We start from the raw sequence: 23912 nt of genomic DNA, 5'->3' as shown, positions 1-23912 counted from the left end.
TAATGATTTGAACCTTTATTTTTCTGCTAACTCTAAAACACAAATTATTCAGATAACAGTATTATATTTTAAAAAAGGTTTTACAAGTACAAGAAGCACTGCAATTCAGTTTTAATATTCTACAAATGTAGATTTGAGCAAACAAACTACTGCTTAATAAATACAAACCTTACTGAGTGCTCATTAGTAAGAGGCAGAACCTCAACCTCTAATCAAAATCTTTTGCTTTAACCAGTAATGGTGCTGGAACACTTTGAAAGGACAAAAAAAAATATTTGGGTATCATAATCTACTCTAAACTGAATTTGTAGTCATCAGTGTTTCTTTCATGTCTTCTCTGTATCTAAGTAAGATTTTTTAAAAAAAGAAGCTCTATCTCGTTGGAATAATTTGTCTAGTTGTTGATTTTTGTTTATTTGTTTTTGCTTTGTTTCATCACCTCAGACTAGACTTCTTATGTTTTTAAGAAGGATCACTTTACTCTATATTCCTTCTTCAAATGATTGATTTACTTCTCAAGGAGGTTTATGTCATTTTCAATAAGAAGATCCTTTGTTCTATAAAATCAAAGGAACTGTCAAACTGTTCAGTATGACAGTCTGCTTTCACAAAATCCATTTTGACTTAAAGTAGTAGGTAAGCACAGATGTTACTAATCACATTAAAGATACTTCTGGACCTAAAAATAACTGAACCTTCATTAATGTGATTAGCAACACCCGTGCTTGCCTACTATTTCATGTCACAATGGCTGATGAAAGTTTGGTTACCAGCCTCAAATAGCCTATTACTAGCACCTCAGAGTACAGCCCAATGCTTCCCACAGTTCAAATAGCACACACTACCCAGGGAGCTCCATAATAAGAAGAAAATTGCTTGGGCCAAGAAACACAAGCTGAACTGAAGACCAAAGTATGTGCTTTGGTCCAATTAGATTTATGTTTCCAGCTACCATGGCTTTATGTATCACAGACCAGATGAACCTGTGGCCCTTGCACAGCCTCCAGGTGTTGTGGTGCATCAGACGACCTGGCCTCCACAATCAGCTGATGTAAATGAGATAGTTTGGTTAAACTGGAACACAAACGGTGCCAATTAAACTCCGAAGAAGCTCTTCTGTCACCTTACCAGGTAATGAAATCATGCCTTCTTGACAGCTTTGCATCTTCGTGCGACGCTGTCAAAATGGGAAACAGTGGCTGCTTTAAGAAACACATAAAGCCATAAATTAAAAAATTATTTAATACCAAAATAAATAATGACAAATGCACATTTGCACGCACAGTTTCATGTAGTCTAAATAAATACCACAACATCTGCACCTACACAGAAGCCTTGCAGTTGTTTTAGGTGAGGTTTGGGTGAAAGTGTGGCAGCTGTGAGCTTGAATGTGCTAAAACAAACTTTGTGTCATAAAAATGTGATTTATAATAAATGTGAGTAATAATTCCTGATCTCACTACATGACCTCTTTATACTTAGGACATTACCGAGCAGTCTGACTGCATCTACTTGTTCAGGTCCAAGACCTATGGCTCAAAATATTCATTGCAATCCGTGCAAAACTGTCAAAACTCTTGGTCCCTGTCACATCGAATAGACGACACACTGATGTTCTCAGAGTCCATGCAGACATGCTTCAGTTCTCTCTACACGACTGTAAGAAAACAGTCTATCCCAGCTATCAGGGACACTGTGGACAGATCACCAATCCCTCCAGCCCCTGTGATTAAGTCTCATGAGAAAATAATAAATAAAGCTTTTTCATTCTAGTGAAACATTCCATCTTTTGAATCTGCCTTTTTGCTCTGGCCCAATCGCTGCTTCTTGTAATGGGAGAACAGAGAGCATGTTTATTTATTTAATAATAAACCGTACACTGTCTCCTCTGAAACAATTATCTGTGCTGTGTTGTTATGTTCCTGTGAATGATGAATCTGTTAAATCATCTTATATGCACACTTTCTACTGTTTCAACCCTGGAGAGCTTTTGTTCTGGTTGTTAGACACACACGCAAACTGTTGGGCTTCCATGATTTCTGCGGACATTTCATTACCTCCATGCAATTCAATGATTTTCCTTGAGGGGACTTTGTTTTTTGTCCCCAGAAGAAAGACACGTCCCTATAAATTGACTGTTTGAGTAGATTTAGGTCCCCACAACATGGGTAATACCAGACCAGCTCACAACCACACACGTACACTCACTCACTGGATTATTACAATAGTTGCTTTTTTTCTCAACCAGCAGACGAATAACAGCACGTGGCTTTAACGTCACATGAATATCAGCACCTTGGACAGCAGCCACAGTCAGCAGCTACACCACCAATGAAGGATGGAGATAATTTCTTCTTAGCTGCAAGAAGCAAAAGTCTTTTTTAAAAATAGGAAACTATACAGATAACGAAGTTTGGGTGGTTTGAGCTGACGTGCATGCGAAACTTCTGAAAATCGAATTTGAGCATCCTGGGATTATGATGAAGGAGACACTATACTACAGTCTGCCAGGTGAAGTGGCACTTCATTGTCTCGCCTATTCTCCGGGGTCTTTATATGATTTGCTAAATAAGTGAGGAGGTGCAGTTTTTTTTAGCAACCCGGAAGGGACAGTTGCGGTCTGCTCTTTTTGTGTTCACAGGAATCCATATCTGGCATCCTCTCGCTCCCCCTGATTTGTGGCGCAGAGATGGTCGGGAAAAGAAGTGGCATTACAAGTTGCTGTGAAAGGATTTTTTTTTCATGTGATGTTATTTTCTTCGCTTTCTCCGCTGAGATTGAACCCCGCTGGATTCTAACTTTATAATCTGGCTGTCGGACCTGCTTAAGGGGAGAAAGTGCGGGACGAGCTCCCCCACCGCCCGATGTAACAGCAGAGAACGAGAGAGAGGGGGGAAAGGGCTAAAGCGAACAGGAGGAAAGAGTGGCGAAGTGATGGATGCCACTGCCAGACAACAAAGGATGCACGCTTGTCACCTCGTGTAATTCTACCCGCTCTGTGGGTAAATGAGAAACTCAAATATAAATCGGATTGGACTTAGTTGGTAATAGGATTCTGCATCAACCCCACACCTCAGACACCCTCGCTGTTTCCGCACGAAGAAGAAAACATTCTGTGGCAAACCTCGGACAGCTCCTTGTGATTCACAACATCGAGATGACCCGTTTGAACCTTGCGATATCAGCGAGCGAGCGGGATGGAGACGTGTAAGAGGATGCTGCTGGACTACTCTGACTTTAATGTTTGTGCCTCACAGTTCGTGGCTCTCAGCCTCCATTGAATCCCGAAAGAAAACGCCTCTGTCCATGAAAAATAATCCTTCCCTATTGGCTGGATTGCGGTGCACATGCTATAACAACAGGATATGCAAAGAGCTATGGGCTGATCTAATAGCCTATCATGTTAGTCGCATGCTTTCTCAATTCAGATCTGAATTTTATTCAGTAAGATTTGAACTGTCTACTTGAATCAATTCAATACCTCAACAACAACAACAACAACAACAACAATAATAATAATAATAATAATAATAATAATAATAATAATAATAATGAAGGGACTGTGACAGTAAAGCTGAAGGTTGCTCTGTTTGTGGCTGTGTAGTAAAGCTGCTGAAGAATGTTTAAGTATCGCATCCGGATGTTCTTTAATGAACTCAAAGTGTTGCTACTGATGCGTTCTGGATCAAGCAGGAGGACGGACACTGACCCGAACACACAGACCACGATGAGAGGGCTCGCTATTGGAGGCTGTGATTGGCCACAGCTGAGGTGCTCTCAGCGGGACGACGAGGAGGAGTACTATGGCTCTGACCTCCGGCCACGAAGCCTGGCGTTTGAGGATAAAGAAGGTGCCAAACCTCAGGGAGGAGGAGTAGGAAACATGGATGCTGCTTCACTCCCGAGTCTCTCAGAGAGCGGGACGCGATCACCGCAGTGCCGGATCTGCTTCCAGGGGCCAGAAAAGGTAAAGTTAGAAAAAAAGAAGGTATTGGTGCTGGAGGAACAAACACAACTGGAGCCTCTAGCAGTGGCTTGTTCATGGTGCTTCTCTCTAATCACTTGAAGAAACTGTCTTAAGACAAGTTGCTCAGAAAAGTTTCCACCGGATACATGGAGAACGTTTGCTTAGAAAATTTACTCATTGTCCAAAAGAGTAAAGAAGTTGAAGCCAGATCTTTAAAGTTTACCACCAGCCTGAGCTGCATTTAGCCCAGTGTACTCAAGCTCTTTCTTTATGCACTCAAATGCTTTACTTGAGTGTGATTTACCTAGAGGCAGACTTAATGAATGGTCAAACCTGGAGCAGGTCTAATGGTTAACACATTTACATGAAATGTGAACAATTCCTGGTTCTCAAGAAGTCACAACAAGTGTACTTCTAATGCCCGTCCCAAGTCGTTATAAAGGTTGTGTCAAGAAATCAAACACATAGATCCATCTGCTTGGAAAATAAGGGAACAGCCGATAAAGCTGCAGAGGGTGAAATCTCCAGATTTTTACTTTACCAGTGAGGACTGAAACTCCAAAAGTGTTGCACATTACCCACAATGCAACTCAGTTAGAGATTTGGGTGTGTAATGCTAGGAGCAGGGGATAATTCCTGAAGCTGCTGAGGACTAGTAAGTAAGTGGTATCATCTGACACACACAAATAAAGCCCCTCAGCCTTTACTGGAGTCACATAAGAGTCAAGATTCAGCATAATAAACTGTCAATTCAGGTTTGCATAGTGAAACTGTACATATAGTCGCCTTGTGTTACTAAAAAGAGTGAACAAATAATCTAAGGCTATTTTTCATGCTCAGGTATGAAGGAGTTCAGTATTCCCACTGCCCCCAAAGTCTGAGAGTACATCAACAGACAATTCTGTATTGCTTGCCAGATATAACCTGTGATAACATCTTTTTTCACAAATGCAAAAGTGCTCCCGAGGACCTTTAAGGCAATCTTGATGTGTAAAACCAGTAAGGATTTCATTTATGTGCCATGGGTGTGGTAAGGATTCCATGTGTTTCCTTTGCAAACACATGGAGAACATGTCAGCTACTGTAGATCAGTTTCAACTTGTTTTCAGTATCTGGAAGACTGCATCACATCTGCTCTGAAGTTTAAAAAAGAGAGAGAGAACGAAGTCAGAGAGAGTAAGACTAAAATAGGGGAACTATCTATCAACAGCGATCTGAAAATAGCAGTGGGCAGACAAAGGGCATCAGTTAAGAATAGTCTCAGAGAAAAGGGAGGAGCTTTATATGTCCTGTGTGAAGTAGTGAAGTCTTTACGGAAACAGATTCAGCATCTGATGCACAAAATTAGGCTGTTTTAAAAAAGCAATAAAGAAAGGTTTTAAGAAGGATTTCTCAGCATGAAAATAAATCAATCTATGCTCATTGTTATTTTAAGGGATTCGAAGGGCAGTATCTGTTTAATAACTCTGACTCTGTAGCAGAAACCATTAATGAAGGGATCAAACCTTTGATCATGTGTTTTAGTTACAGGAAGGTCAAAGTACAGTGAAAGTGTCTCCCACAGACAGACTCTGCTGGAGGTGTCCGTAAAGTTTTTGGTTCGCCTCCAGAAATCCACATAATTAAAGGCCTCGCACGTCACCCAGAGTCAGACAGGAAATAAATGAAGATGTGCAAGAGTGTTGTCAGTCCAAAGCCTTAGGGAGTCATGCTGACAATGAAAACCTGCAACAGATATCCTGTGCTTTCTTTTAAGGGGAAAGTATAGAAAGGTATTCAGATAAAGGTCTTAGGAAGCATATAGTCAAAGAATATCACATAGTGTCATCGTGAATTCATGTTTGAAATCGCTTAAGCGCACGATATTAAGGCAGGCAGCACATATATACTATACACTGTGCAAAAATCTTGAGCCGCCTCTTGCTTCTTTAATTTTTTCTTCCAAGAAGCCAGACTTATTTGTCATTTTTAAAGTGGTCTTAAGCAATAGTTCTCCAGGCTTTCTTGGTCTTTCAAAGTTTGTCTTTTTCTCTTATTTTTTTGGACTTTGGCTGCTCCTTCACTCATTTTCAGACCAGTCCGTGTACCTGAATATTTTCAGAGGAATGTTGTTTGCGTGTGCTGAACCTTTTAACACTGACCTATAAATCATTCACTAATAAAAAAAGGCTCAAAAAGGAGAGAAAGGTACAACAGTGAGTGTCTGCAGGCATTTGTAACACACAGCAGAGGCTCTTTCATGGTTTAGCTGGTGATGCTGGGGATTTGGTCAAAATTGATGGAATTATGAATGCAGTACCATCAGATTTTGACCAACCATGCAATACCAACTCTGTTTTTTAACCCTATGTACTGCATTTCCATTCCATTTCCATTGGTATATTTACCAAGGATAGATCAACATGCAGACTGGAGGAGCCAAAGTTCAAACCACAAACCTTCCCATAAGTAATAATTTCCTAGAAGTTCTTCAAAAACTCTCCTTTTTTAACAACAACAACAAAAAAAGCCTTACTGGCTATTGATTACTTCACCACAAAAAGAGAGTAGCAAAGCATCAGCAGCACAGCAGCAGGCTGAAAAAGCCAAATAATGTTCAGTATGAAATGCCAGCAAAGCTCACCAAGTAAAGAATCACTCCAAGCTGTCAGAAAGAGTAGGAAGAGTCAACAAACTCTAAGATGGTTCCCAAAGGAGAGGCTGGAGTTACAGGATCCTGTTCACTACTGAGAGAGATAACACAACACTGTGAGGTTACATGTACAGGCAGTGCTTATCAGTCAAGGCAAAACAAGTGTAATTAGTTTTTAACTCCATATTAAAGCAGAACACAACTGTAAGTATCTTTACACGTTCTACATCGACAGGTCAGTGGATGTATATCTCAGTGGACATGCATCCAATTTGCAGTGACCACGATTGAGCCAGCACAACCACAACACTGCAGACTCGCTAACCGTGTACTCTTCCTGAAAGCAGACCTGTAGATAATATAGAATAACAATCCATCCACGGTGTCTGCAGCCGTCTGCAATGGAGTACGAGTCCAGTCTTGATTTAATTCACGGTATTTGTAACTACGCCACAACTTACCCTATAAAACCCACTGGCATAACTCAAACATTTACCACCCCCCTTCTTGCCAACCAGAAACAGTAAATTATTTTATCTGTTGGTACTTGCTCCAGACAGGTCTGTGACCCAGAGATGCCCTCAAACAATGTCTTCGTCAGGTAAAACACAATAGGAACATTGTTAAAGCTGTGAAAATCAAAATCAATGATAGAGATCTTTATTCCCATTTTTACTGTCAACTGTGTGACTCAAATCTTCATTCGGTGGGAGTTTTACCCTACAGGAGGCTCTGTGGAAGGCTATTTCATGCACTTAATGTTTCATCCTGCAGGGGGAGTTGCTGAGCCCTTGTCGCTGTGATGGCTCAGTGCGCTGTACCCACCAGTCCTGCCTTATCCGCTGGATCAGTGAGAGAGGCTCCTGGAGCTGTGAGCTCTGCTACTTTAAGTACCAGGTGTTGGCCATTAGAACCAAAAACCCACTGCAGGTATGGTCAATGTGGTTTTGTTCTACTCTTACTGTTTTAATGTTAACAGTGTAAAACCTTCCTATAGGATTTAGAATTGATAAGATAAGATAAGATAAGATAGAACTTTATTAATCCCTCGGGTGGGTTCCTCTGGGAAATTCGATTTCCAAAAAAGCACAGCACCGACAGAAGTTACAGAGTTATACACACACACATATATATAAATACAGAGACAATATAAATAAAATATACGAAGGGGATAAATAGAATAAATAGGAATAAAAATAAAAATACAAGTGAATTGCACATTTCAAGTATTGAGTCTATTGCACTGTTGACTATTTACAAAAGTATTGCACAAAAGGTATTGCACAGTGAGGTGAAGAGGCACTACAGCTTAGTTGTTCCCTCCTTTGTCCTCCTGTTTCCCCTCCCTCTCCCCTCCAGAGAGGAGTTAAACAGTCTGATGGCGTGTGGGACAAAGGAGTTTTTAAGTCTGTTAGTTCTTGTCTTTGGGAGAAGCAACCTGTCACTGAACAGACTCTTCTGGTTGTTAATGGCCGTGTGCAGAGGATGCCTGGCATTGTCCATAATGTCCATCAGTTTCTTTAATGTCCTTTTCTCTGCCACTGTCACCAGAGTGTCCAGCTTCATGCCGACCACAGAGCTAGCCCTCCTGATCAGTTTCTCCAGCCTACAAGAATAAAGTCCTTGATGGCTTTATGGCCGAAAGCCATCAATAAAGGTTAATTTGCCAGATTTGAGTGACTGACTGGCAGAGGAGCACGATAATCACATTAGGGGCCACTGTAATCTAAGAATCAATGTGCTGGCACTGTGTAGAGGCCATGAAGTATTCACATTACCATCCCCTCAGGCTCCCAGTCATTTTGAACTCATGCTGTTCAGTAAACTTGCAACGGTTCCCAACAGGAAGCATAGTAGCTTTCCATACTTTTCACATAGCTATTTTTACGGTTTCTATGAACAAATGGAAAAGAAAACAGTGAGGATTGAGGGCTTGCAGGCGGAGGTTGCCAAGAACAATAAAATGAGGCACTGCACATTTGAAAGAGTTGAATGATTTGGTCTAAGTGATTTCAGCATCTTAATGCTAATAGCAGCAGCCATCTCAAGGAGCTTTCTAATCCAAGGTAAAGACCCTATAATTTTAGAAAGGAAACTCCAATAATCTGATGATCTCCTGTGAGCAAGCACTTGGCAGAGGCGGAAAGTAAGATCTCTTTTTTATCAGGATGAGACCTCCGGCAGGACCGGAGTGAGGGAGGGGCAGCCATCTGCCTTGACTGGTCTGGGGCCAGGGGAAGGAAATGACAGAACATATTCGACCTGTGTCCTTTTTCTGTGTGAGAGACGCCGTATGCTACGTTGGAGAATGTGCCATCATTACTGTTCTTCCATACTGGCTAATACATGACAAATTAATAAATGCCACAGTACCGTAGTTATGATTAGTTACAGTCAGAATCAGGAGTAGACATGCTTCCAATTTTGACAAATTTTGAGTTTTCTTTTGTAGCAGGACAAAAAAGAGAAGAGATAATGAAACTTACGAAGAATAATTTTGTTTCCAGTAATTTATTCTCTTTCAAAAAGGTGCAGCAGAGAAGAGTCTGTAGTTTCATTATGGAGATCGGATTATCCTCAAATCCACTTTCAAACCTGCAAAACACAATTGCTGTTATTGCCTGTGAGATTCAGTGATTATGCTCCAGAAATCACAGAAACCATCTGGGAAATATGTGCTGATAAAAAACCAGGGCCTCTTTAGATGTACGGCAACGATTCAAACTCTGTGCTATTATCTCACATAATCAAGAAGCAGTTTGCAGTTTCTATCTGAAAAACAATTTCATTCAGTTTTTGTGTCTGTATCCAGTGGCAGGCCATCTCTCTGACTGTGATTGAGAAGGTACAGATTGCAGCCATTATCCTCGGCTCTCTGTTCCTCATCGCAAGTATTTCCTGGTTGGTTTGGTCCTCTCTCAGCCCCTCAGCCAAATGGCAACGGCAGGACCTTCTCTTCCAGATATGCTACGGCATGTACGGCTTCATGGACATAGTTTGCATAGGTAAGACACAGATACTACGGCGGCCACATATTCGTTATTATATATTTCACACTTGGTGTAAATGTCATCAAACTGAGTGCCAGTCTTGCATAATCTGACTTTTTATCTTACAACTCTGCAATTTCCCAATAATTTATTAGAATTTATCTTTTGGTGATTATTCTAAGTAATTTGTCGTGAGTCCATATACACTGCAAGGTTCCCAAAAAAGGGCAACAGTTTGGTTTATCTAAGTAAATAGGTACTTTAGGAGTTTTCCATTGGATCATTACTACAGTGATTTATATGTTTGGGCTGGCAACAGGTTGCCGTTGTCGTGAAAAAGATGGGTTGAATTATTGGCCTGCATCAAGCTACTAAAATTTACTTACTATAACTACAGAAATCATATTAAGAACGGTGCACGGCATTACTACCATCAACTTCGAGGAACAAATATGGTCAGAAAAGAAAACTCGAATGATCAAACGGTCAGAGATTGTTTAAATATTTAGTGAAATCAAATTGTAAAGCAAATCAACAGTAGAACCTGCAGCTTTGTTTATGGTTACTGATGAAAGCAAGAGTGTGTTTCCAGAAGCAAAATGTGAAGAGAACTCAAGGGAATGGGACTAAACAGCTGTGCAGCCTTAAGAAGACCACATATCAGTGGAGAAAAAAAAGGCTTCTATTTGCCTATAGAGCATAAAGATTGGACTCTGGAGCAATGGAAAAGGGTCGTGTTGTCTCTTATTGCATCAGGATAAGAAGACAAGGGATGAAGTGATGCAACCATCATGCCTAATACCGTCCAAGCCTGTGGGGGCAGTGTAATGCCTGCCCAAGTGTTGCTGGGGTTTCTTGTGGACGAGTGGTGCAGGGAACATTAAATATCATTTTCACACATGGACTGGCCACCACGGATTCCAGGCTTTAACCCCACTGATCATGTTGTGTATGTGCTGGAGGACACTTTGCGCAGCGGTCCGACTCCCTCATAAGTACAAAATCTTGGCGAACAATTAACGCAACTCAGGATGAAAATTAATGTTGTGACACTGCATAAGCTTGTTGAAGCGATGCCAAGACAAATGAATGCATTACAGCTAAAGACGGTTCAGTGAAATATTAGAATGTGTGACTTTTTTGGCTAGAGTACATACAGAGTCTAATTCTAACTTGCACTGATTTTTAAGGTAGTTTCAAAACCTGCTACAGCTGCTGTTTAATAGCTTCATCTGTTGCAGTCTGGTGACTATTGTATCAAAAATTATCAAAAACCTTTGTACATGATTATACACAAAGAATCACTGATTTCCAAGCTATGTGAATGACAATCAGTTTTTTGAGGGGCTCAAAAAGTATATTCCCTATAATTACACAAAATTGCACTACATCCTGTAAGATACATTATTTTATGTTGGGGTTTTTTCAGTTACCATATCCAAACTTACCTTATAACAAGTAATTTAATATGGTTGCTTACTTCCTTTTTAAAGGGAAACCAATCATCCCCAATATTAAGATTGCTTCTTGTTAGGTTTGTAAATAAAACCAAATACATTTTGAATAGATGCTTTTGTGGCTTTAATATAAAAAAAGTTAGCGTTGTTAGATCTGAATTGTAGCAGAGCATGTCCCTGAATGGCTTTGGCCACATAGAATGAAGGTCTGATGGAGGGCCGGCAGACCAAAGAGGATCAGGGGCTTGCAGGGAGATGAAGCGAATCTGGAGCACAAAGAGGATGAAGTTAACACTAGGATTTCACACTGAAGAAAACTGAAAGAGTTTGCCTTAAAACTTTTTGTACTCAGACAATGGTGAGAGGAACGCTCTGGTCTGACACGCAGGTATTACACTGAGTGTGCTGCCTTTGTAATACAGCAGGGTTTATATCAGAGCCTGAATGATATAGAATTTTTGAGACAGAAACCAATACCAATATTTGGTGATATAAAATATTCTGATATATCCTCCTGAGAACCAAGGAAAAAGGGATCTTCCAAATTAATTTTTTTGTGTGTGATTTCCTTCCTCTTTGGAGCTAAAAGAGGCCCAAACACATGAGATATCAATGGAAGATGTCCTCTATTTAGTGCTTCAGGACTTAGTAGGGTAGCTCAAATAAGTCAAAAGATATCTAGACCAAAAACAAATGTCCATTACAGAGGACATAAATGAATAGGCTGGTTCTCAGCCCGCCTCTGCTCTGATCAGCTGGTTATTGTTGCTGGAAGTTGACAGGAAGTGCCTTCTAGTGGACAAACTATGCAACATTAACACTCATGACATAGTGGACTGGTGTTTCTCCTGTCACTTATTTACTCTTTAAATTTTTTATTTATCAGCTGTTATAAATTCAGACATTGATAGATCAGCATCGCCATATTGGCCAGAAATAACAGCCTGCTGCTAAGATTGGCCCTCTGATAAATCTTTCAGACTCCAATACATGGCACTGCCAATAGGATAACACTTTTTACACACACACCACATGAGAGCACACATATTTCAAAGCCTGTTGCCCACCGCTGCACACTATTCCAAGGAGACATGTCAGTTAACCTGGGAATTGTAGCACACATCGCACACCATGTTCTGGTTTGCACACAAACACAGATGAGGACAGAAACATTCTACATCCTTAAATGCCTACAGTAACATTTCTTTTCTTGCCTTTGAACTTCACATGCAGGCCTTATAATCCACGAAGGATCATCTGTCTACCGGATCTTTAAGCGCTGGCAGGCGGTGAACCAGAAGTGGAAAGTGCTGAATTATGACAAAGCAAAGGACTTAGGGGATCCCATCAGTTCCAGCAGCAAAAGCACTGTTCGAGTAGAGAGGAACTCTTCTCACACTGTCACAGACAGCAGCCGGAGGGCAAACCGCCATATCAGGACTATTCTCAACCACCACTGTGGCTACACTGTTTTACATTTCCTTAGCCAGCTAAGACCCAACAACTTGCACAGCAGCAACCATGAGGTGGTCATGAGAGTGACCACCGTATGAAGCTGACTAAAGTGCTGTAATGTTTAAGGAGGAGAAAAGTGTTGATTGGGGTTTAATTAAATAAAATCCCAATCTGCCATATAAACACTGCCGTGAACTTCCACTTTCATATTTCCTTCTCAGATTCTGCTGGAGTTAAGGATGAGTATTACCTATTTTGTGAGAAACTTGAAGTTTTTATTTGAGACTTTAAATGTGAAGCCTGTGAATTGAGAAAAAAAATGATTTTGAACAGATTCTTTCTTAAAGCAAGTAACCATTTTTAACACTAGAACTAAGGTTTCAAAATGTAACCAAACAAGTTTGTTTTACTTAGAAAAGAAAAGAAAAAGTTGGATTTGGATTTGTTTTTAAGGTTGATTAGGATTTGACCACGTAAGTGAGAGTTTGATGGCGATAATGATTGTGCTTCTACGTATGACCACTGTAGCAGTTCCCCTTCTAATGTTTCTGTGTATGTCTGAGAGTTTGCCATGATCTTGGTAACTTGTGCTGTTTTCACTTAAAGTTGAACTGATGGATAAGTCAAGAAAATGCCCAATAAAACTTTAGGATGTGTTAAAAGTGCATAGAATGTCACATTTTATTTTCTAGGTTTTGTCTCGTCTCAATTTAGGAAACAAAGATCTGACTGTTTGATGCTTTAAACGTTCAATTGTCAGTAAAAATCCTAATATTAAAAAAATGTGCTAACCAAACTGAGTAAACTGAGTAGGCACATGAGTCAATACATGAGCACAGCTCAGCAAGGCATTGGAAATAACACCAGAGGGCCAAAATGGAATTCATTGGGACTGTGGAAAACAACACTCCAAGGCAAATTGCACCAGTCCCTTGTCCAGCCCACCAGGATCCACAGTAAAGCCATTTGGATGTCATTCTGACTGAATACATGTGGCCCCTAAGAATCAGATCTATAAAGGCAGGGGTCTACCACAGCCAGCTGCACCCAAGTTTCAGATTGTACAAAGGTGCTGTGTGGCTGAGATAGTGTACAAGAACATCTCTGCCACATACGGGAGACACCACCAAAGGTGCTAGGATCCTGTGGGACTTCCAGACAGACAAGCAGCTGCTGGCGAGTCAACCAGGCACAGTGGTGGCTGACAAGGAGCAGAAGACCACAGCTGTGATAGATGTGGCCATCCCAGTGGACAGCATAGAGAACAGAGAAGTACTAGGGGCTTGAAGGAACCACTGATGCAGATGTAGAAGACAAAGTCAAAAGTGGTCCCAGTAGTAATGGGAGCACTAGGAGATCAAACCCAGAAACTGGAAGATAAGATTCTAAAAGATTCCACGCACAACATCCGAGGTTTCTGTGCAGAAGACAGCAGACCAAGGAACAGCTAAGATACTGAGGAACGTTTAAAATTCCAAGATTGAGGATCAGCTCCCATTGGGTCAGAGGCAGAATTTTCTGATACCCTATTGTCAATGGAAAATTGTATTTAGTAGTCAGTATAATCTTTTAGTGATATAAGTTTGCATATGGTAGAATGCTGCATGTAATCATTTGTGTGTAGAAGTATATAGTTGGTGGCATATTGAAAGAATGTCTCATCCTAGGAGGTCTGTAACATTCTAGGGTGCATCCTAGAAGCATGGGAGAGGTCGTACCTTGTCTTATTGTTTTACGGTAGGATTAACGTAGCTATGTCTGTTTTAGTTTAAGTGCTTCTTTACATATAGATGAACTGCTGGACTTCCTCACCATGTTATTTAGGGTGAAACATTTAGGGTGAGGGGGAGACTACCCTTTTCCTGACCAAGGATGTACCTTTTGTGCTTTCATGTTATATGACCCTTTGATCAGCAGGACACACATATTTCTTAACACCTATATATAGCCACATAACTGCAGAATGCATGAAGAGAAACAGAACTTTAAGGTAATTTCATCCATCCTACAACTAGGGAGGAGTTGTAATTTTACACTTACCTTTATCGGTAAAATTTGTTTACATATTTTTGTGGTTTCTGTAATAGATCAGTAAACATTAAAAACAACACAAATCACTTGAAAACAAAGAAACTGTAATGTTGAGTTTTTCAGCCGGTATCAGCAAACCTGGCAACCCCGAGCGGACGCTTGGTGATGACGAAAGAACCCTGCGACTAACAAACTGAGTGGAAACAAGCGTGAGCGAGCGCAGATTCCGGCAGTTTGTTCATAACTGGGTGAACATCCTGAATATCGTCAGCATTAACATCTTTCCTTTGATCCATCATGGCTTCGTCCATGCCGCAGAAGCGTTACTACAGACAGCGAGCCCATTCAAACCCGATGGCGCACCACACCTTTGATTAGTGAGTGAGCTCCATGTGCACGGCTCTCTGTGAGCACGATTAGGTGTTTCTGAGTGTTTGGATTGGTATGAGAATAAAACAAACAGATAACATAAAAGAAACAGGAAATAGAGGATCGCTGCTGATGGATCCTTTATTTTCAAAAGGGGTCTGTCTTCCGCAGAATACGATTTAATTGAAAACTATTTATAGTGATGTACTTTCTCCTACTCCTCTTCAGCCCTGTGTGTCCTGATAAAATGGACTGGTCCAAGCTGTATCCAGACTTATTCACTGGCAGCCTGAGTGAGACAGAGCCCCCTCGAGTCGAGTTTGCTGACATTGGATGTGGATATGGGGGGCTTTTAGGTACTACACACAGCCTGTGTATAAAGACCACATTCAGCCTTTTATTGCTCCGTAATCTACATCATGTTTGTGTCTTTATTTTCTCTGCACTCCAGTGGAGTTATCTCCACTCTTCCCAGATAAGCTCATCCTGGGTATGGAGATCCGGGTGAAAGTGTCAGATTATGTTCAGGATCGTATCCAGTCGCTGCGTGCCTCAAATCCAGCGAGCTACCAGAACATCGCCTGCATTCGTAGCAATGCCATGAAGTACCTCCCCAACTTCTTTTGTAAAGGACAGGTGGGTTACTGCTGTTTAATGAATCAGCACGGCAGAGGTGTCTTTTGGCTTAACTCGCTCAGTAATTCCTGCAGAAATATTTCGCTTTGAGCTCACAAAAATGCTGCAGATTAGTCCCCTAAAAAATGTTCTTGGTCTCTTACCCGCATAAAATGGATTAGTGAAAAAGGTTAAGTATGAGGGCATTATAAGGCAGCAGTGTGATTTAAGAAATTAAAAAGGGAACATTATTAATTTGGTTTAGTTGAGCTTTTTGTTGGAATTCGTATTAGAACTCTTAAATTTCCAAAGCTGGCTCAGGCTGGCTTCAATCAAACATAATGCAAAATGTTAGAAATCACTTCTGGATCAGTCGCAGTTTTTCACTTTTGTTTTTAAAGAAATTAAAAGCATTTCAAACACATTTGACATATCAAATTAGAATACCTTTCCCCAAATATCAAACACATTTAAAATGAAATGTTCAGTTCTTGAATAAGATAATAACACTGGATGTCGGTGTCTGCGGTGCGGCATTCATCTATAACACAGTTTATATGTAGTTCTTACACTTAAATCAGACCATCAAGATGTGAATGAAGTGCAGATTTTTAAGGTTTAACAAAAAGTTTGCATTAACTGTTTAGGAGTTACACGTATGTATGCGTCATCCTCATTTTCAGACACTTAAAATAAACTGAACAAACTAGCGTGACTTTAAATGGGATTTTTGAAGTGTAAAACTCTCAGACATGACCAAATTCTGTGTTCTCTCCCTTGAGATGCTCTGCTATGAGTTCATCCTGCTGGTTCTGTCAGCAGTCACGTCATCAAGAAACACTAGACTGATATGCTTCGGATCATGAGCTGTTTCTCTCAATCTCCGTACGTTTCTCCTTCCATCATTCTGGGAAGTTGTTTTTCTAAACCATGGAAATAATTCTGTCCTCATGAGCTTTAGTCGTCTTCTGTGGTCTTTCATTGTTGCTGACCTTGTCCAGTGCATTCAGTCTTTTTAAGAATGCACCAGATTGTTGATTTGGCCACTCCTGAAGTTTATCTCTATCTTTCTGATGGGTTTATTTTAGCTTTTCAGCCTAATGATAACCTCCCTCACTGGTATTTCTTTAGCGCTCATAAAAATTCAACACTTTGAATCAACTTAAGATATTCTGTCTGCTTCACTTGTCACAAAATAACAGGGAAAACAGGCCTCACATAGAAATTAAGCTGCTCATCAGCCAATTATTTTTGAGTCTCTGTGTATATAAATAAATGTAATTCCTATTTTTGTTAAATCCCTTAAATTAAAGCTGAAACACTGCACTTCAGTCACATATCGGTTGCCTTATTTAAATTTGTGGTGGTGTACAGAGGCAAAAATAGAAAATCAATCTTTCTTTCTTTCTTTCTTTCTTTCTTTCTTTCTTTCTTTCTTTCTTTCTTTCTTTCTTTCTTTCTTTCTTTCTTTCTTTCTTTCTTTCTTTCTTTCTTTCTTTCTTTCTTTCTTTCTTTCTTTCTTTCTTTCTTTCTTTCTTTCTTTCTTTCTTTCTTTCTTTCTTTCTTTCTTTCTTTCTTTCTTTCTTTCTTTCTTTCTTTCTTTCTTTCTTTCTTTCTTTCTTTCTTTCTTTCTTTCTTTCTTTCTTTCTTTCTTTCTTTCTTTCTTTCTTTCTTTCTTTCTTTCTTTCTTTCTTTCTTTCTTTCTGTGGATATTTACCAGCTGGCATATAAATACTCCCAAAAACTTGATATCAGCTGCAAAACTCTACTACAGGTTCTGTTGCGCTTCAATGCTTGCGGCTCATTTTAGCTTCTACAATTCTCTAGCAAACCTAAAGAATATGACTGTGGCACTAATGCATTTTATGAATAGAGGAAAAACCACATGCACCTACCTGATATATAGGGCCAGCATTGATATGATTATGTGCAGGTTATTGAATTAGAGCACATATACAAACCTGACCTTTTTTTTTTTTTAAATGGCTCAGCCAACGTGGGCTTTAAAAACGTTAAACTGACGTCTGTGCTGGACATGCCAAGGTAATAAGAATATGCACGTGTTCAACATATGGACTGAATTAATTTATACAAGGTCCAATAAATCCAGGGATTTCACAACAATGGGGTCATTGACTGACATCACATCAGCTGAGCGAGACGCCTTTTATCCGGCCCAATTAGCTGCAGCGCTCTGACTTGTTGAAACCCGCATTAGACTGCTCAGTGGGCTTAGTGTACCAGGGTTCATTCAGGTATCCTGCATAAAAAAATTCACCTCAAATGCCATGTGTGGGTATCAACTAAAGGAGGAAAAAGAGGCGTAACAGTGACACGTTTATGGAGCACAAATCATGAAGGTGTTTCATATAGAAACATGCACATTTGTTTAATGTATTTATATTTTAGTGTGCAATTTCAGGTCATTTAAAATAATAGGACATGCTGGAAAGAGTTGGGGCTTTGAACAGTGCTAAGAGCAACCTTGCAGAGCTTCAGTGCCTCTAAGCATTAATACCTCTTGGCTCATATTTTTTTTCCCAGAGCTGAACAGTGCAGCTGCATCCTCCTTTAACGTTGGGTGTCTACCTTTTCTTACAATAGGCTCAAAATCATTCAAATTTTAAAGTGACAGTATTAAGTGAAGACCACCCAGACTAGAAATGGAAATTTAGCCACAATCCTTCCCACATGCACGCCGTGTTTCAAGTGTCGGAACAGTGTATTCTAAAAGATTCAATCTCTTTGTTTCCTCCCTCTTGTTGGTGTGTTTTGTAACCCAAAAATAATTCAGTTCTTTGAAGGTTTTTCCACCTTCTGTCAGCACTGAAGGAGCCCTTGAGGCTGTAGCCGTCCCCAGTGATTATCCCCACAACTCGCTGTCTGTACCTGATGTTATTTATTTTAACTAATAAAAAGTGACTGGAAGTATTTTTAATATATCAGCCAGACAAATATGAACAGAGCCTGCACTTGTACACTTGTCAAGGACGGAGACACGGGGAACTTTGTGGGAAGAAAAGGAAAAAAAAAAATCAAGGAGGGAAATTCCACTTTGCAATTCTCAGCGTAAAATTCAACAGCAAATTATGGGGGCCAGATTTGCTCACCTTTTGTTGTGTTGCATGGCTAAATATAGTTGAATAAAACTGCCTACACTTTGTTTGGTCCTTGCTTGTGTGACTGTTACCGTGTTGTTTCTGTCTCTCAGCTCACTAAGATGTTCTTCCTCTTCCCTGACCCTCACTTTAAGAAGACCAAGCACAAATGGAGGATCATTAGTCCCACTCTGTTGGCAGAATACGCCTACACGCTCAGAGTAGGGGTATGTATTTGAGTTATGCTTATTCCAAGTTTTTAGTGAACATTAATGCATCATTTATCAGACAAAAATGTAAAACATTGTCCTTCTTCCAGTTTTCTTTCAATGTAATTAAAACCTGACCGATATCGGATATTTAAGACAAATACCGATATTTAGGGATGTAAGAGAATCTGATATAACAGCTAATGCTTGTTTTGTTTTTTTGCTTTTAGACATAACAGATTTGTTATATGTAGTTATTTATAAATTCTTATTAAGATGATATGATAATTGCATTTAAACATAATCTTTTTTTATTGCTACAATAAGTTGGATTGCTCACTGACGCTCTGCTCGACACTGCTTGGATCAGCAGGTTGTCGTGTATGTGGCGTTCCGAAAACGTGTTGCCAACAGGGAATTTGTAGAGTGCCCTTAGGTGGGCAACAGGCCATTATAAATGCAGATACCAATGAATCAACAAATAGAAACTATCAACTTGGATATCGGTCGGACTCTAAAGATAAAATCTATGCTTTTTTAATTGAGTGGAAAAAATACATAGCTTAGGGTTCTGTGCTGAGCTTTGCATTACATTTCTCACTTGTACTGGATAATAAATTATAAAATAACTATTCAGTTTTCTTGCTTATCATTTAAAATTGGAAATGCACAAATAATTTTATCGCTTCAGATAAACTATGAACAACAAAGTAACATTTTCTTCAGTGCTGCAGTATGGTTCACGTATGTCTTTGGATAAACACAACAGCTGTTCAGAGACCAGCGTAGTTGTGCGTTGATCCTACGGTGAGCTGCACAGCTTTGCAGACCGCCATCTCCATGTTGTACTGTGTTACTGTCACCGGGGGGCAGTGTCAAAAATGTGTAAATAAAGACGTCTGTGGGCTACTCTTGCTTCCTGTTGGTCCTTCCGCGTGCCCTGGAGTGTTAACAATGTTGAAAACATCTCTCTCTGCGGTAAACTCTACTGTTGCTGCCCTTTCTGTTCAAGCCCACTTAGGCTCTGTATATGTTTTGTAGGTTGTATACCCATAATCCTTCACTCTGTATATCCAAACACCAACGCAAACCTATACAAATGCACTACCATGAATTCTGCTTTAATAGGCTGAGTTCACTGATGGTTTGGAGCTTTTAATGGAATTTGTTGACAGTGGAAATTGATAGTGTATCACTACAATAACCACTTAAAACAGTGTGGTTTAGCTTGTCTCATTACTGTAAGTGTTTTTCCATATATGCAATAATATTTTTTCCCTACTATGGGTCACAGTTGAGAGTTAAACTACCATTTCTTCTAGTTTCCTACATAATTGAACTGTGTACAAACCTGTGAGTTCACAGGAAATAAAATGTGGGAACCGGTGTGGCCTACAACTGGTTTATACACCCAAGTCCTGCCTCTCAGAGCTGTCAAGGCAGCAGTGGGACACTGGGGGTGAACGCTGATGGAGGTTGTGGGGAACAATGGAAGGCTTGTGTCTAAATTTATCCTTTTTCCTCCGTTGTGTGTGTGTGCGCATTGATGCACGTGTGCATACATACGTTGTGTGTGCGCAGGTGTGCGTGCAAACTCTACAAGGGCCTTCAGCGTTGGCTCGCAGCCAGAACTGCCGGTGGGAGCGGAGGCTGTCAAGTGTGCGCTCATTTGTAGAGGCAGTTTCAAACCAAAACAAGTCTAATTTTAAGTTGTGACTAAGTTTTAAATCTTGGGTATTGTCAGAACGGCAGGATAAAACGGCGTCCCTCACCCTGCTTTTTTTTCTTTTTTCTGGAAATTAAGACACATACGTGCTGACATGCACTGGTGTGGAAATCTGTGCCTTTTCAAAGTGTTCAAAGAAATCCAAGTTCTAGTAATTTTATCAGCACGGTCTCCAAAGTAAACTACCTTGACACAGGTGATTCACCTCTGTGTTGGCATTAGGTTATTTTTATCTTTAGAGATAAATTGCTCTCCAAAGGTGATGAAACCATATAACTAACTGCAGGTCTGAAATGTCTGACAGTGTCAAAAAAAAGAGACTCGTATATGTGTTTGTTATTTTTTCATCAGTGCAGTAGTGAGTGTGTTTGTTTTTTGATAAATGGGTTCATATCAGTAAATAGCAAAGTTTTAGTATTTTTCTCAGAGCTGTGTTAATGGTCTCTGTGTGTTTGTCTGTTTGTGTCAGGGTTTGGTATATACCATCACAGATGTGGAGGAAGTCCACCTCTGGATGGTGAAGCACTTCAGTGAACATCCACTGTTCACGCGGGTCGTCGATGAAGAACTGGTACGTTGACATGCTTTGCATCGCTGTGTTTGCAGGTCATGACATCAGCATTTGGTGTTCAGCTGCTCACTCGAGCAAAGTAGTCAAAAGTAGGATATGAAATAGGAAATAGTTTTTCGGGGGGGGGGGAATAGAAAATATTGCACTGTTTCCTTAAATAAGAAACGTAAATTTTCTATTATTGATCAGAAAAGCGCAGAATGGTGGTAAGTTGATTTGTATGTTAGAATAAGTTGCTAAAAAAAGTTACTGAACAGTGTCAGAAAGTGCACGTTTTGGTCTGCTGTACCATTAGATGTGATTCAATCCTAAATCCTCTTTTGGCAGGCTGATGATGTCATCATAAGTCGTCTGGGTACCTGCACAGAGGAAGGAAAGAAAGTGCAGAGAAATGGAGGAAAGAATTTTCTTGCAGTTTTCCGGAGGATTGAGGATCCACATGAGATTTCCTGAAATAAAGGCCTTATGCAGTCATCTGTGCGTGGGTTCAGCTGCTCTGCTGATGGATTTTTCACCAACCAGATGAATGCTGATTTTTTTTTTCTTTTATTAATGGACCCTTTTAATATTAGCAGATTTTTAAAAAACAATTTTTGGGGGGGCTTTTTCACATAATTTATGTTGTTTTTTTTTTTTATTTTCTCAGACTGTAAAAGAGCACATGATAGGATCTGACGTGTTTGGTTACACTTTCTAATTTTTTGCCTCTCTTGTTCTTTAGTTTCTCTCGCCAAATGTCAGCGTGCTGGTTTTGGATGTCATGTAAAGATGTACAGTATTTCAATTAAAAAAAACTACTAACAAAATTTTAAATGCATTTAATGACTCGATTTCTATATTCATAATTTGTTTACTAACATTATTTTTAGAATAATAATGAAAATGGACAGGTTAAATATTGTTATCTAAAACCACAAACCTATCAAACTGTGCTGCAGACTTCGCTGATAACTGTGCTGCGAAAACCCTTCCCAGGTTTTTTAACTTTGGATTACAAGCAAATATTTGAAAAGGCACATAGTTTTCACTCTTAGACTGTATATAAATGATTGTCACCCACTGTAAACTCCTGTTTGGAAGCCTCAAGGCTCAAGTGACCATTGCCATCTTGGTATTTTGGAGCCAATAATTACTTTAGCAGTTTCTCATGTGCTGTCGCATGAATGCCTTCAATACTTGGATGAGGTGTTGGAGTGCTAACTTATCAACTTCTTCTATGTACGTGTATCCATAGACTGTATGGCTGTATCATACCAACACAAAATAAGACTGTAGCATTTTACTCCCTTTAACTAAAACACAGAACTGTTAGACTGGCTGTTGTACCTCACTGCACAGCATGCCATACTTTTGGAGTGGATTACATTACAAATGCAGTGCATGTTCCATTATAAAGTCCAATTATATAATCAGTGAAAATGCTAACTTTGTGTTCATTTAAACATTTTAACTCAGCATTCCAAGTTGCTAGATAGTCAGGAGTCTGGAAAGGGAGCTGGGCAGATTTGAATCCCATTTGCTGCTGCAGGCTGCGGTGATTACAAAAACAGGACAGCACATGCCTTCATGTTTGAAACCCAGACACTGGAAAACTTGAGCTGAAAGCAAAGAGAAGCTCTCAAAATACATGTCGTCATCACAATTAGAAATCTTTCCACTTTTGTATCCTTTGTTCACCACATTTGGCAGTATGTATGGAGTGCAAATTCTCAAGCCTCTCCACATTTCTTTATATTTTGATTCCAAGGAGCCAGGCTTTCTTGGAATTTTATTATAGTGGTCTTAAGCAATAGTTCTCCAGGGTTTCTGGAGGTCTTTCAAACGTTTTCCTTGGACATTGGCTGCTTTTACAGTCATTTTCAGTCCTTGTATCGCCGCCTTTTTTAGTCAATTTTCTTTTTTGTAAAGCCATTTAACACTGTCGTATGAGTCTTTCAGTAATGGAAAAAAAAATGCACATTGAGCATTGTGTTTACAGATAACAGACAACTTTGCATTTAAATTGTATCTTTAGGCACTTTGTTAATTGCAGCCTGTCACGTAAACGCATGATTTGTTCCCATTTCTTTAGTTGCCAAAGATAACAGTTTGGCATAAAATAGTATTTTTTCACCAACAGCTTGATTTCCAAAGAGTTATTGGCCAAAGACTTGGCATATGACAGCATGGTGCACAGTATGTTCTTAAAACATTGGAGGAAACTGGATAAGTGAAGGACAGAAGGACAAAATGCAGCAGAAACCTGACACAGGACCTGAGAGATGCATCTGGATCTGCAGTTCATCCATCTAATGTTCACTGAAGCCAAATCAGAAATACACACAATGGACGGGTGGCTGGCTCAGATGGGTTTGTTGCCATGTGGCTAAGATTTGTCATAATTGTGTGATTTGCGATTTCCAAAGGAAAAGGCTGAGTTATGACAAATTACTCAAGAACTGGACTGAAAATCAGCAGCAACAGGTCTGATGAATCCAAATTTGACATAAACAAGTCTTTATCAGGATGTATGGAGAACATCAGGAGAGAGGTACAACAGTGAGTGTCTACGGTCATCTGTAAAACACGGTGGAGGCTCTGTATTGGTTTGGGGCTGTATTTTAGCCAGTGGTGTTGGGGGACTAGTCAAAATGAATAGAATCAGAATCAGAATCAGAATGGGGTTTATTGCCAAATGTTGAGCAGGTTTACAACATTAGGAAATTGCTGCGGTGCTTCAGTGCAAACATGCTGTCATAAATAGCACTTAAATAGACATGGAAAAAAATAAAAGTAGGGATAAGAATTAAAAG

The 23912-nt window shown here is 39.9% G+C and overlaps 2 protein-coding genes across 2 annotated transcripts; both read left to right on the top strand.

Annotated features, from left to right (window-relative positions):
* The first annotated feature begins 2342 nt into the window (after positions 1–2342).
* Positions 2343–14165, top strand: LOC147330514 (E3 ubiquitin-protein ligase MARCHF9-like). Its single transcript, XM_086292116.1, has 4 exons — positions 2343–3967; positions 7374–7529; positions 9412–9604; positions 12280–14165. The coding sequence occupies exons 1-4, from the start codon at positions 3620–3622 to the stop codon at positions 12597–12599; spliced, it is 1017 nt and encodes a 338-aa protein (XP_086148242.1). The 5' UTR covers positions 2343–3619; the 3' UTR covers positions 12600–14165.
* Positions 14166–14698: 533 nt separating this feature from the next.
* mettl1 (methyltransferase 1, tRNA methylguanosine) lies at positions 14699–22461 on the top strand. The gene is made up of 6 exons (XM_086292115.1): positions 14699–14909; positions 15130–15257; positions 15353–15537; positions 18728–18841; positions 21019–21120; positions 21448–22461. Exons 1-6 carry the CDS (start codon positions 14830–14832, stop codon positions 21571–21573), a joined length of 735 nt encoding a protein of 244 aa, XP_086148241.1. The 5' UTR covers positions 14699–14829; the 3' UTR covers positions 21574–22461.
* Positions 22462–23912: the final 1451 nt, after the last annotated feature.

This window comes from Aulonocara sp. 'chitande type north' Nkhata Bay, linkage group LG5 (assembly GCF_057382095.1).
Source record: "Aulonocara sp. 'chitande type north' Nkhata Bay isolate Kocher_YH1m ecotype deep benthic linkage group LG5, A_spYH_male_GT1.1, whole genome shotgun sequence".
In the NCBI taxonomy this organism is placed as follows: domain Eukaryota; kingdom Metazoa; phylum Chordata; class Actinopteri; order Cichliformes; family Cichlidae; genus Aulonocara; species Aulonocara sp. 'chitande type north' Nkhata Bay.
The sequence above is the reverse complement of the archived record's forward strand: the minus strand, read 5'-3'. Positions and strand labels throughout refer to the sequence as shown.

Coding starts and splice junctions, on each gene's coding strand:
- LOC147330514 (XM_086292116.1), top strand. CDS start 3,620: ATGTTTAAGTATCGCATCCGGATGTTCTTTAATGAACTCAAAGTGTTG. Junction 7,530..9,411: donor GAACCAAAAACCCACTGCAG/GTATGGTCAATG, acceptor GTCTGTATCCAG/TGGCAGGCCATCTCTCTGAC. Junction 9,605..12,279: donor CATGGACATAGTTTGCATAG/GTAAGACACAGA, acceptor CTTCACATGCAG/GCCTTATAATCCACGAAGGA.
- mettl1 (XM_086292115.1), top strand. CDS start 14,830: ATGGCTTCGTCCATGCCGCAGAAGCGTTACTACAGACAGCGAGCCCAT. Junction 15,258..15,352: donor TGGATATGGGGGGCTTTTAG/GTACTACACACA, acceptor TCTGCACTCCAG/TGGAGTTATCTCCACTCTTC. Junction 21,121..21,447: donor GGGTCGTCGATGAAGAACTG/GTACGTTGACAT, acceptor CTCTTTTGGCAG/GCTGATGATGTCATCATAAG.